Source organism: Oncorhynchus kisutch, linkage group LG4 (genome assembly GCF_002021735.2).
Source record: "Oncorhynchus kisutch isolate 150728-3 linkage group LG4, Okis_V2, whole genome shotgun sequence".
In the NCBI taxonomy this organism is placed as follows: domain Eukaryota; kingdom Metazoa; phylum Chordata; class Actinopteri; order Salmoniformes; family Salmonidae; genus Oncorhynchus; species Oncorhynchus kisutch.
In genome coordinates, this window is record NC_034177.2 from 12,992,868 (window position 1) to 13,006,796 (window position 13,929).

A 13,929-nucleotide genomic window follows, 5' to 3' on the forward strand; every position below is an offset into this window, starting at 1 on the left:
TATATTTTTTACCAAAGGCAATACAGTATGACGATAGGTAGAAAGTGCATATCCAATAGAAATCCACGATCACACGTGTAGGCGATGTCATGGCGACGTTAGCTAACTAAACTCATGCGCTGAAACAAGTTAATATAAAGTTGTTTTTGACGAAAATAAAAATGTAAGTTTATCACTTTCACGAGGTTGGAGTAAGTAAACTACTTAAGACATTGGCTCTTATCTAGGTTGTGCCTTTATATTTCGAGAATATAAAGGCACAATAAACTAATTATTAATTTTTCACTTCTCTCATTGACTTCTCAAACCCCAAACCTGGCCTGTATGGTCTGTTTCACAAGCGTTCCCGGAAGTCTCACGATGTTGCACCTCTGTGTTTTTTCGCCTGCTACGGTCGTTTACATTGTGTGACGCTTGGACTTGGATACTGACAGGATGGATGTTGGTGGTCATGAGCCGTGACCGCACTGTTTGTCTATGGTCGTGACAGAGGGAGCTGCGTTGACAAAGAACAGAAGGAAATATTTCAGCATTTTTTCTTTTTTTCCAGGCCTAAATGTCAGACATCTTTTGAATGGCTGACATAGGCTAATTAGCCAATCTGCTAGAAAATATATATATTTCAAATAGACTCACGCATATATATTTAGATACTTGTTCTGTTCACTAGGCCTACTGATTATTGAACATTCATTTAATGTCGGTATATGTCTTTGAGATTTACCCCCCAAACACTACTTTGAAATATGGGATCGAAAATGGTAGGCCTAAGGACAAAGGAGACATGTAGGCCTAAAATACACCTAATGTTGGACCTAAGCTTGCATCTCTGAGCATACAGTATACTGTACCGCACCATACCCACATCGAGTGTCTCGCCTCCTGCTTTGATGGATGACCCTGCAGGTTGCTGGCGCACTGATACCACCAAATCTCCGTCGGCGAGGTGGTCCTGTGAGTTTTACACCTAATTCTGCCAAGTTTCCAAAGGCATCCGGGATCCTGTAAAGACTGCACTGAGGTAAAGACATTTTGTATTCCTAGTTGAATTAGTTAGAGAGCGTAAACAAAGTACAAACTTTTTTTGACATTTGAATTTCAATAGCTCCTTGGTCATGTGACCTACTGACTTCAAACAAGGTTCATAATGTCCACTGACCACCCTTCTATATTGCACACCCTTTAGTTTGTCCATGGACACCTCCATCAAGGCGGGGGGGAAACTCCGAGTCCAAGCAGGGGTCCGTAGGTCACATGACCAAGTAGCTATTGAAATTAGATACATTAAAAAACATAGAAAATTCATGTAAAATTGCATGAGATGAAAATGGACAAACTAAAGGGGGTGCAATGTGTAGGCCCGCTGAGTGTACATTCTGAACCTTGTTTGAAGTCAGTAGGTCACAACCAAAAAGGTATGTGTGTGTCTATGCCATCGGGTTAGCTAGAACCAGTTTTGAATGTTGTAAGAGTAATGGTTAAAGAGCTATTGAAATTTGAACATTTGAATTGTCACTATGTTGACGGTCCCTAGCTGCTGTTGGTGGGCGCAAGAAAAACTACAGGCGAATGCATATCCAACCTGAATCTGTTTACCTCGGTAATGACTGCAACCCCTGCAAAATGAACAAAGCAAGATAAAGGCTTCTGATAATTTAGCTGATTTAGCCTACTATTTTCCTTCTGTAGATCTATATGTTTATTTCATATAGACTATTTAGCTATAAGAATAGACTACATCATTGTAGAGCCAGCTAAATAATAATGATAACCATAATTGGCAAGGTAGGTTACCAGGTGTAAGCTATGCTGTTTCAATTGAGGTTTTTCATGCAAACCTCTCGTGTGAATATTGAATATCTGGCCCAAGAGACACTTGTTAGAGATAATTGATTGACAGTGTTCTGGGTGTTGTCAAATGCATTAACTTAAGAGTTTGATCCAAATGACAGAGAATTCATTAATTATCATTGTTGCACAATATAATATTATCAGAAATACATTCAGAAGACCAATGCTATTAATTGTACATGTCGCATTAATTTATTCAAATTCATTAATGATTTTAGAACGCACTGTTTAGTTATTCTCCGTCATAAAAGGTTAAGATATTAGTCAAAACAAACACGGCCTAATAGTATTTTTCTCAAGTCAACATCTTCACGGATATGATTTTAAATACGCCCCATTGCTCTATAAGTAATTTTGGACTAAGCCTTGGAGCATTTTACAAGGCACATGGGATGTTTTCCTTTCAAATTTCCCGCTTAGCCTATATTTCAGTGCATATCCATTCTCAATAGGCCTATAAGACAACAACAAAAATGTCCTCGATAAAACGTCAAATAATAATGAATAATTGTATAAATAATGGTTAAGGGGGCGCAACTGCGCGCCCTTATCTCTCGTCACCACATTGCACCGGTGTTCAGCTCGTTCCCCACACTAAGCGCCACACTGGACATGATGTGGAATTATATAAAACATCACTTCCAGTTTCCACACAGTACGTCAGTGAATCTAAAACCTCAGACATGGACGAACCTCGACAAAATGGCTCCACACATACTCTATCAACAACACTCTATCAACAACACTCCGGCTATGGTAAGGACAGCACACCCAAATAGGCATTATTATTATTATGTAGATTTGTGGATATGTTATCTGTAATGGAAATATAGAAAATTGTTTATCATTGTTCGTTCCTATTTCTGATTGAAAATGCAGGCCAATTTGTTTCTCGGTCAAGGGAAATACAGCAGTTTGCCTATCGATTTGGCGTTCACTTTATCTACCAATATAATAGGCTTCGATATTTTCCTTTTTTATTCGTTTAGCAACATATCCTCAGTCAATTTCCACTATCCACATACTTTGGCAAGGCTATAGGCTAAGAATAATTTGTGGATGATCATTTCATTCTGATATAGGTTACGGAGCAATAGCCTAATATATTCGTTATGTAGGCCCAGTCTAAATACGTTATTAATCTCTACATCTTTATAGGCTATTGTGAAACAGAAAATGACCACTCTGTTTCTGTAAAAATGTGTGAAGCCAAGGTCTATCTACACAGTTTGTCTATGGAATGAAAAGGTTTTCGCCTCTCATTTTGTGCACTCTAAAACCTGATTTTAATTCGGTTCAAACGTTAAAAACCATAAGTTAATAATGAATGATAGCCTAAAATAAACGAGGCAAAAACGTACTCTATACCCTGTTATTGTCATTACCTTTTAAGCGCACGAGCCATAACCAAAACAATATTGGTTGTGAAAAACACTACACTTATTCCTTTAGCAGCATGGGAAGAAATAACATTTAGCAGCATGGGAAGAAATAACATTTAGCAGCATGGGAAGAAATAACATTTAGCAGCATGGGAAGAAATAACATTTAGCAGCATGGGAAGAGATAACATTTAGCAGCATGGGAAGAAATAACATTTAGCAGCATGGGAAGAAATAACATTTAGCAGCATGGGAAGAAATAACATTTAGCAGCATGGGAAGAAATAACATTTAGCAGCATGGGAAGAAATAACATTTAGCAGCATGGGAAGAAATAACATTTAGCAGCATGGGAAGAGATAACATTTTGCAGCATGGGAAGAAATAACATTTAGCAGCATGGGAAGAAATAACATTTAGCAGCATGGGAAGAGATAACATTTAGCAGCATGGGAAGAAATAACATTTAGCAGCATGGGAAGAAATAACATTTAGCAGCATGGGAAGAAATAACATTTAGCAGCATGGGAAGAAATAACATTTAGCAGCATGGGAAGAAATAACATTTTGCAGCATGGGAAGAAATAACATTTAGCAGCATGGGAAGAAATAACATTTTGCAACATAGAAGAAATACATTTAATTTGAAACTAAGTTATGCTCAAGCAACAAAGTAAGAATATATCAAATAAAATACATTCAAAAGAAAAAGACAATGAACGAAGAATTATGAGCTCAATTGAAAAAGATGTGCTCAAGAGTGACAGCGGTTATCATTGCAACTTAATGAATATGAGTGTGGTATAGGCTGCTATATTATAACGATAATGATCCAGCGAAAGACAAAGGCTAATTATATAGATTTTAAATTTAGGGGATCCATGTATGTGAAATGTTGTCTATTGTATTTTGTCTAAGTTTATTGTCTGTAATAGACATTAAAAGGAAGCGTTATCTCTGCGTGAACATTTTAAAAAATACATTTTAATTTTTTTATTTAGACAATTGTTTAAAAATCCCAAATAAATGATTATATATTTTTTTAAATGTCCACGCAGAGATATCGCTTCCGTTTAACGGCGCGACGATTGTTGGGCAAATGCAACAATGTGGAAGAATGATTAGGACCCCTCCCTGTTAAAACCTGTGCGTTATCAGAATTGTTATCCACCCTGCCAGTTAATAGCAGCTTATAAGGTCAGGGTCACGTGAACGTGGAGTACCAGTTGAACAAAGCCAGCTATGTTACATTCTTTATTTATCTTTTATGTACAGGCCAAATAGAACAACAATTGTTTTAAAAACAATACTATTCTCTAAAGTAGAAGCCATGTCATGTGATATGATAATTCCGATCTGATGGACTACAATAGTGCATTCAAAATTGTTAATTGGTTACAAAACTGTAATTGACAAGAGCAGCAGTAATGCAACAGTGTGCTCAAACAGTTAAACACGTTGATAGTATAGGCCTATGCACCCACCTCTAGACCAAGAGCAAATGAATGGATGCAGCTATCTGCCTGCTGAATTGGTTGATGAGGTGGGGTGCGCTGGATTGACAGTACTGGACCCACAGTGTCGCGACCGCAGGAGTCTGCATTTTTGTATACTAATTAGAAAAATGAGTCTATATGAGTATATTCATAACAATAAAGCATAAGCATAAAAGCTATCTTGTTTTTGCAGGTGACATCAAGGATTAATATCGCCAGATGAGTGGGGTCTTTTCGATGCTCAAACTCAGTCAATCTCGGATAAGCCTACCATTAAGCCTTTGCGTTTTTACTAGGCTATTTCATGCATTTTTACGCACGGTCGAATCTATCGAATAGCCGTTGAAATGATGGAAAAACGGAAACCAGAATTTAGGCATCTCAGTCCTATTGTCAATGGGTGCAAGTCCCCACAGCACGACAGCCTGACTACTTCCATAACAGGTCGTGTCAGTGGGGAGGGGGGCGAAGCTGTTAGCGAGACACAGGAAAACACGACTGCGGCGTCGGGGGACTCAGCTGAGAGGAAGCGCGTCCCCAGGGAGCACTGCAACGGGACTATCTTCATTAATGGCGTTTCCAAGGAAACGGCGTACCACAGCGAGCTAAAAAAGTTAGTACCGGTTATCGAATTGGCCAGGGGAGGAGGACCGGTGGATATAAAAGCTAGGGAGCAGACGGCAGACATTAACCACAAGGTACAGACCACGGAGCTGTGCAGACCGCAGATACCCCTGCCACTGGATTCCCGGGACCCGTTGTTGAGCGAAACTCGAATGGTGCAGTTGAGCCCGCTCGCCTTCCCTCTCCCTGCACGAGCGATGCTGTACAGTAACTTTGCTCAACCACTCGCCACCATGAACAGGTAAGGCATACTAACCGTTTGGAAATGTTTTTATGTCCAAATTATGTGCGTGGTCTTGAGATGTTTATGCTGTGGGTCAGCGCAATTATTGTTGGATATGTATTGGATTTATGTAGCCTAGGTCTATCCCAAGTTTAGGCCTGAAATGTGCATTCCGGTTTAAATTGTGTTCATTATTATTATTGGCTATTAAATAATAGTAATAATAATAATGATTTGTGTTATTATAAATGCTTTGCGTTTTTCATTTCTTACTTTGCAAATGGAAATGCGTAGGCCTATATTAACTGTCATAGTTATGTCCAACAAAATCACCAGTATAAAAGTCTATAGATATATTAATGTGTGGTCTAATTCCACTTCTAATTCTAATGACTTTCTCTAGTGGCTATGGTGGCGAGACAGAACAGTATGGCATGTACCCCAGCCATCGGATCAAACGACGACCCGCGCCTTATGAGATTGAAATCAACGATGATAATGGTAAGAGTATTTTAGATTTGAAGAATTATGTCTATCCACACTTTGCTCTGGATATTGCATCAAACTGTCAGGGTGCAAAGGGGCGAAGGGAGTTTCTGGACAATAGTCATTTTAAAGAGAAAAGCTGCAACAGGAATACAGAGAGACTGACAACTTGTAAAGTGCTGCATCAAGTCTATCTGTCATACCATTAAAGTGTGGTTTAACACAGAGAGCTGACATCTGGGTTGGTGGTCTTTAGACAGAAGGAAAGGGCATGTAGGGAATGGGGATGACAAACTCAGGTTCTGGAAGGCCACAGTGCAAGCTTTTGTTCCAGCCCAGCTCTAACACATCTGATTCAACTATACTGTACATACTGCTGGTGTATGCAGACAGTGTATTATCAAACATATCAGAATACCTACAGTATTTAACACCCTCTCCTCCTCCCCCTCTCAGGCTCACAGCCTAAAATTGTGCGGCGGATCTTCACCAACAGCCGTGAGCGTTGGCGCCAGCAGAACGTGAACGGCGCGTTCGCTGACCTCCGCCAGCTCATCCCTACCCACCCGCCCGATAAGAAGCTCTCCAAAAACGAGATCCTCCGACTGGCCATGAAGTACATCAACTTCCTGGCCAAGCTACTGGACGACCAGGAAGGTGTGGTGGGGGGCGGCAGTGGTGCTGAGGGGGCCTGGGCTCCCGAGGGCCATGAGGAGAGCCTGGTCCGGGAGGAGCTCCTCCAGGGCATGCTGTCATCCAGCAACTCCAGCTGCGGGAGTCTTCTGGGAGGGGATGGGAGTCCCGACAGCTACACCGAGGACCAAGACTCGTCTGTCGAGTCTCGAACGCAAACCTCCAGGGTTCTCCATCCTCACTCTGGACTCCATATGGACGAACACAACCACAGATGACTCAGCATTTTCCCTATGTGGAGAAGAAAAGAGACAATGTGAGAAGCAGGAGCTTGGCGATTTGGAGCATTTTTCCACCTGGGTAGAGAGGGGTCAATAGGGTGTGTTGAATGTTGATGCATTTGTGTTGTGTACAGATTTGCTCTTTCTCTTCTTCCTGTTTCGCTCAATGGCTCTGTCTGTTATTGGCCAATCCAGAGGAGGGTGTGTTCTCTGGTGGAACATGTCCCAGCTGCTGTTGTAAGCAGGTGATGGATTTGGAAGTCATGAAAGTACAAACTAAGTTGAAAATGAAGAAAATATTTAAAAACAGTGAAGGTGTTTCTGGAAAAAGGCATGAAATTGCAAAATGATACCTTTTCTTGTCTAAGGTGAAAGTTTGTTTAGGTACACTGCTTGACTCTAAACAAAAATGAGAACTGTGTTCTTAAGTACTACAGACTACTAAATGTAAGTGACTTGTCTTCATTTTAGGGTCCGCTAAAGTTCATTTGAGTTCCTTTAGAACCTAACATTTGGGGTTTATCAAATAATAATGTCCAGACCTGAAATCCAGAAATGGTTTTCTTGAAGATCACCTCATTAGTTGTTGGATGGCACAGTTAATCCCCAGCACAAATAGTTATTCAGTGAGATAACTGATAATAACCGATAATCGGTCAAGACAAAAAAAAGTGTGAGATCTCGGTGTGGCTGTCAATGACGGGAGAAGAACAAAATGTTTAAAAGTCTACTTGTTAATGTGATATTCACATAAACCACATGGTTGCAATATTTACCATACAAAATGTAATTGAGATTATAGGTGCACACACACACACACACACACACACACACACACACACACACACACACACACACACACACACACACACACACACACACACGCACACACACACACACACACACACACACACACACACACACACACACACACCATTTGAAGTTCACACATACCATTCGAAGTTCACACACACACCATTCATGTTAACTGAGAGCCAAAACAAAGGAGAAAATTATTCCTGTCCAATAACAGAACAATAAAACAACATTATAATATCTCTGTATCTAAAGATATTTAAAGACAGGTACAAGCATTCCACTCTAAGTGTACATAAAACGGACAATGGAAACATTTTTCAACTGCTTCTTTCCCTGTAACCACGGTACATTGAGTTTATCCTGTTTTTACACCTTCTTTCATTTATCTTTTATTGATAACATTCATAAAGGAAGTGTTTTACCACTGTATTTAACACAATGTACATGCTATTTCAGCATACTATTGAGTAACCAGAATTGGTACCTTTTAATTCTATGATGTATTAAATATAAAGTTGTTATTTTGTAGGATAAAACCTTTCCATCTATAAATACATGCAGTGTTATGTTGTATGAAACCACAAAATAAAAAAAATGGAGAAAAATAACTTGACAATCATGTGCTGTTGTGCTAATCGTTTCCAATTCATGTTATATTTGTCCATCATCTATTAGATAAGTCTATTTTACTTGAAACATTTCAGAAACACAAGTATTAAAATCAACCAGGTGGACCCATAGAACTACGTATAGAACCATAGTGAATTATAGGATATGTGGGTAGACCCCTCACAGGAAGATGCTTCCCATTTTGTGAATTAGAGGCCTGTCTGCAATCTGCATGGGCAGTAGTTTGCAAACAAAGACATGGTGTAAACATTGTTCGGTGCATGAGTTTGAAATATACTGGAATTCAATCAATGGCAGTAGTATAATTTATGCCTACTCCAAATTGGTTTTCAAATAGAGATACAGTACATGGAAGGAATTGGTATGAGGAAGGAATTTTATTTATTTATTATAATAATTTTTTATGTTGACCCCAACCCCCAAAACTATCCATTAAAAATGCCAATTGAATTTCAACCCATTTTTAGGGCAGTTCCCATCATTTGAAATTCCAATCCCTAAATATGACCATGGCCTATCATCATTGAATAATCAATCCACAGACAGACCCCACAATCAGGATAGATGCCTCTTCAGATGAGATGCAATGGGTCAAATGTAACCTTCGTGTTCCCACCATATGAATTGACCACTATTGTTATTATCCACTAATAGGATTGTGATAGAGTGGAGCTAGAAGGTATTTAAGGGGGCACTGGGTAGCAGTATGTCCTGATTACAGCTCTATGATGAGTGGAGCGATGGTGCAGATGACTGATAAGAATCACAGCCAATGAAAAAGCCATCAGAGACGGAGAGGTTAGGGTACTGGTCCCGTAGGGAATGAAGGGGTGTGTGTGAAATACTGACGCATCACCAGTTCCCATCGCGGTCTACAGGCATAATTTTAATTTCAGGAGAACATGGGAAAAGAGCCTAATGGTTAGAAGCAGAGATATACCGTCTCTTTATAAATGGCTCTGATTGTAAGTAAACTAGTATATCACACAAAATATGAGCATGTGGGTAAATATGATATGTGTATATGTGGGTAAATATTATATGTGTATATTTAAGCAATAAGGCCAGAGGGAGTGTGGTATATGGCCAATGGCTGTTGTTATGTACGACGCAACGAGGAGTGCTAGGAGACAGCCCTTAGCCGTGGTTTAATAGACATATATCACAAACCCCCGTGGTGCGTTATTGCTATTATAACCTGGTTACCAATGAAATTAGAGCAGTAAAAATAAGTGTTTTGTCAAACCCATGGTATACGGTCTGATATACCATGGCTTTCAGCCAATCAGCATTCAGGGCTCGAACCATTCAGTTCATAAGCAGGAATATATTATGTATGTATATGTGGGTATATATTATGTGTGTATATGTGGGTGTATATTATGTGTGTATATGTAGGTATATATTATGTGTGTATATGTGGGTATATATTGTGTGTATATGTGGGTATATATTATGTGTATATATGTGGGTATATATTATGTGTGTATATGTGGGTATATATTATGTGTGTATATGTGGGTATATATTATGGATGTATATACAGTATTATGTGTGTATATGTGGGTATATATAATGTGGGTATATATTATGTGTGTATATATTGTGTGTATATGTGTGTATATATTATGGGTGTATATGTGGGTATATATTATGTGGGTATATATTATGTGTGTATATATTGTGTGTATATGTGTGTATATATTATGGGTGTATATGTGGGTATATATTGTGTGTATATGTAGGTATATATTATGTGTGTATATGTGGGTATATATTGTGTGTATATGTAGGTATATATTATGTGTGTATATGTGGGTATATATTATGTGTGTATATGTGTGTATATATTATGGGTGTATATGTGGGTATATATTCTTCGTTAAGATGGACTACATTGATCTCATACTGCACATAAAGGACCCAGATTAAGACTAGTCCACAATTCAAAGGCACTTTCAATAGAGATTTTCCATTGAGATTCATTTTTAGTCCAGGACTAGGTTTAATTTGTATGTCCAGGGAACTGGCCCTTAAGGAAGTAATGACACAAATACACAATGAGTGAGGTGCTACATCACCCCAGTATTTACACAGCAACTGTGCACTTGTCTCACCCCCACTATAATGACACAGGCAAACACAGCGATTAAACAAACACAGGTGTATATTTCAGAGGCCTTCACATAAAAGATGTGGATTATGTTCTGTAGCTACAGTGCATTCAGAAAGTATTCTAACTCCTTGACTTTTTCCACATTACAGTCTTATTCTAAAATTGATTCAAATGTTTTTTCCCTCATCAATCTACACACAATACTTCATAATGACAAAGCAAAAACAGGGTTTTAGAAATGTTTGCAAGTGGATAAAAAAAATGAAATATTAAATTTACATAAGAATTCAGACCCTTTACTCAGTACTTTGTTGAAGCTCCTTTGGCAGTGATTACAGCTTCGAGTCTTCTTGGATATGACGCTACAAGCTTGGCACATCTGTATTTAGGGAGTTTCTCCTATTCTTCTCTGCAGATCCTCTCAAGCTCTTTCAGTTGGATGGGGAGCGTCACTGCACAGCTATTTTCAGGTCTCTCCAGAGATGTTTGATCGAGTTCAAGTCCGCGCTCTGGCTGGGACATTCAGAGACTTGTCCCGAAGCCACTCATGCGTTGTCTTGGCTGTGTGCCATTGTCATTGTCCTGTTGGAAGGTGAACCTTCATGCCAGTCTGAGGTCCTGAGCTCTCTGGAGCAGGTTTTCATCAAGGACCTCTCTGTACTTTGCTCCGTTCATCTTTCCCTCGATTCTGACTAGTCTCCCAGGCCCTGTTGCTGAAAAACATCCCCACATATGCCACCACCATGAGCCCTTTAGGTGCCTTTTGGCAAACTCCAAGCGAGCTGTCATTTGCCTTTTGCTGAGGAGTGGCTTCCGTCTGGCCACTCTACCATAAATATAAAGGCCTGATTGGTGGAGTGCTGCAGAGATGGTTGTCCTTCTGGAAGGTTCTCCCATCTCCACAGGGGAACTCTGGAGGTCTGTCAGAGTGACCATCGGGTTCTTGGTCACCTCCCTGACCAAAGGCCCTTCTCTCACGATTGCTCAGTTTGGCTGGGCTGCCAGCTCTAGGAAGAGTCTTGGTGGTTCCAAACTTCTTCCATTTAAGAATGATGGAGGCCACTGTTCTTGGGGACCTTCAATGCTGCAGAAATGTTTTGGTACCCTTCCCCAGATCTGTGCCTCGAAATAATCCTGTCTCGGAGCTCTACGGACAATTCCTTCGAACTCACGGCTTAGTTTTTGCTCTGACGTGCACTGTCAACTGTGGGACCTTAGTCTCATAGCAAAGTGCCTGTATTACTTTGTAATAAATTTGCTAACATTTCTTAAAAATCCTTTTTGCTTTGTCATTATGGGGTATTGTGTATAGATTGATGAGCATTTTTATTTTATTTGATCCATTTTAGAATAAGGCTGTAAATGTAACAACATGTGGAAAAAGTCAAAGGGTCTGAATACTTTCCAAATGCACTGTATGTATAGAAATGAATTTAGGCTGGTGTGCAATGGAAATGGTATAGGCACTGTACGTACACACACGCACACACACCGAATGTCATATCTTTATACTTGCAACAGCGATCCAAAAATATGAATTACAGGTCTGTGCCACACTTATCTACCAATTATGTATTGCTTTCAGGGTAACACTCAGAATAAGGCCTTCCAGATTTTAACAAAATATCAGCCCCATCCATAAAAACCACTCTGGTGTATATCCACCTATAGATTAAATATGTTCATTTCACATTCATGGCATTATGTCCACTCAAGCGTATTGAGTATGAGAGCGAGTTCCCTCCATTGAAATAATGGATTAAATCGAGACACTTTAACTCAGCAAAATCACAGCGGATTCTTGCCTCTTTTTAACTCTTAGAACCCTTCTCCCATAAGAAGACAGTGAGAGAGCAGTCAGAGTAGCCAGGAGCCAATCTGGGTATGCGTCCCAAATGGCCCCCTATTCCCTACATAGTGCACCACTTTTGACCAGAGCCCTATGGGCCTGTGTCAATAGTAGTGCACTGAATAGGTTACCATTTGGGCTTTTCAAACAAAAACCAGTGTTACAGACAGATAACAAAATAAAACCTCTTTATGGCTGGAGATAACTAGATAGACAGGGGGAGAAATCAATTAAAGGCCCCCTCCCTCCCTCCCATCCCTCCCTGCCTCTGTGTGTGGTTGATGGGATGGATGGGATGGGCCATATGGGAGTTGTGTTCTCTCCAGAGAACAGAACTGAGGGCTGGTTCTCAGCAGGTAACGGGACAGTGGGGAGAGACGCTACTACTGGCTCTCAGGGTCGCTATCTGACATCATTGCCAACCTACTCCCCTGAGGTGTGTGTGAGGGAGAGAGAGAAAGAGAGAGGGGGGGAGGGGTGGTGTTAATGAGAGGGCGGGGTTGGCTGAAAGGGACCTGCTAATTTGGCTGGTGCTAAGGTTAGGACAAAGCCTAGTACTGATGGACTGTATAAACTGACAGACAGACAGGCGGATGGACAGACACACACACGCTCATCATGTGTCCCTGGAGTCCAGAGGGGGGGTGTCCCCTAACCTTCCAGCACATCCCCCTTTCTGCTCTACTAATCCAGCCTTTTACATTTCCCCATCATGCCTGAAATAACAACATGCACCCATGTGAAGCCCACTGCACCAACTATACCCATGCAGGCTACAGTAACTACTGAAAGTACAAAAGTATGACTCTGCTAAACGTCAACTTTGACTGCAAAGTCAGCTCCCTTGTTGCATTATGTCAGTCATTCTGGCACATTGTTAAGTTCACCTTTTCAATGAGATATAGTAAACTATAGTTTTCTGATAACAAATCATCCTAGTATACAACTCTAAATCATGTTACAATTATAAATTAAGCAGGAGAGGGCTGTTTAACTCAGGCTAATATAGTTTACTATAAAAAAATGGATTTTGTCAAGTGGTAACTCCTTAGTGGGCAAAAACTGAGTTCCACGGTTCTTTTAAACTAGAACCTCCAGTGACATATTAGAAGTGTGGTCATGAGACACTAACCAAGCCAAAGTCCTTTTTCAGAGATTAATATTTATTCTTTAGGTTTTTGTGTGTTTCCACTGAGCTGCTATTGGAGTGTGTTTATATAGTCTACTTCCTGGTCACTATAGTGGAAAATCCCCTGTACCAAGTGTTATGTATTGAAGTGGACCTAATAAGTAAAATGTTCTCTAATTATGTGTACATTTGTAGGACAGAGAGATTCATTTGCACATCTGAAATAATACAAATATTTGCATATTTTCTGTTAATAGATGGATGGCCTACAAATGTCAATCTCTGAACGAAATCAGCAAATAAAACACGAGGTTATAGCGATTATTACCGAATCATCACCAGTTGTTTGTCTAAGCAGGCATGGGTTAATCATTAACCGAATACTGTGCCAGGATGTGTGTTCTTTACAT

General features: G+C 39.9%; 1 protein-coding gene across 2 annotated transcripts; it reads left to right on the forward strand.

Annotated features, from left to right (window-relative positions):
- Nucleotides 1-363: 363 nt before the first annotated feature.
- On the forward strand, nucleotides 364-8,403 carry LOC109889063 (T-cell acute lymphocytic leukemia protein 1 homolog). 2 transcript variants are annotated; one of them, XM_020480227.2, is made up of 4 exons: nucleotides 364-1,021; nucleotides 4,923-5,594; nucleotides 5,980-6,077; nucleotides 6,519-8,403. In XM_020480227.2, the coding sequence occupies exons 2-4, from the start codon at nucleotides 5,077-5,079 to the stop codon at nucleotides 6,971-6,973; spliced, it is 1,071 nt and encodes a 356-aa protein (XP_020335816.1). In that variant the 5' UTR covers nucleotides 364-1,021; nucleotides 4,923-5,076; the 3' UTR covers nucleotides 6,974-8,403. The 2 variants fall into 2 exon arrangements, with proteins under 2 accessions (XP_020335816.1, XP_020335814.1); XM_020480225.2 differs by lacking the exon at nucleotides 364-1,021 and adding an exon at nucleotides 2,426-2,607.
- The last annotated feature ends 5,526 nt before the right edge of the window (nucleotides 8,404-13,929 follow it).

Bases quoted from the DNA above. Each gene is read 5' to 3' on its own strand.
- LOC109889063 (XM_020480227.2), top strand. From the start codon at position 5,077: ATGATGGAAAAACGGAAACCAGAATTTAGGCATCTCAGTCCTATTGTC. The intron at 5,595-5,979 runs GTAAGGCATACT...GACTTTCTCTAG, and splicing joins CCACTCGCCACCATGAACAG to TGGCTATGGTGGCGAGACAG. The intron at 6,078-6,518 runs GTAAGAGTATTT...TCCCCCTCTCAG, and splicing joins TGAAATCAACGATGATAATG to GCTCACAGCCTAAAATTGTG.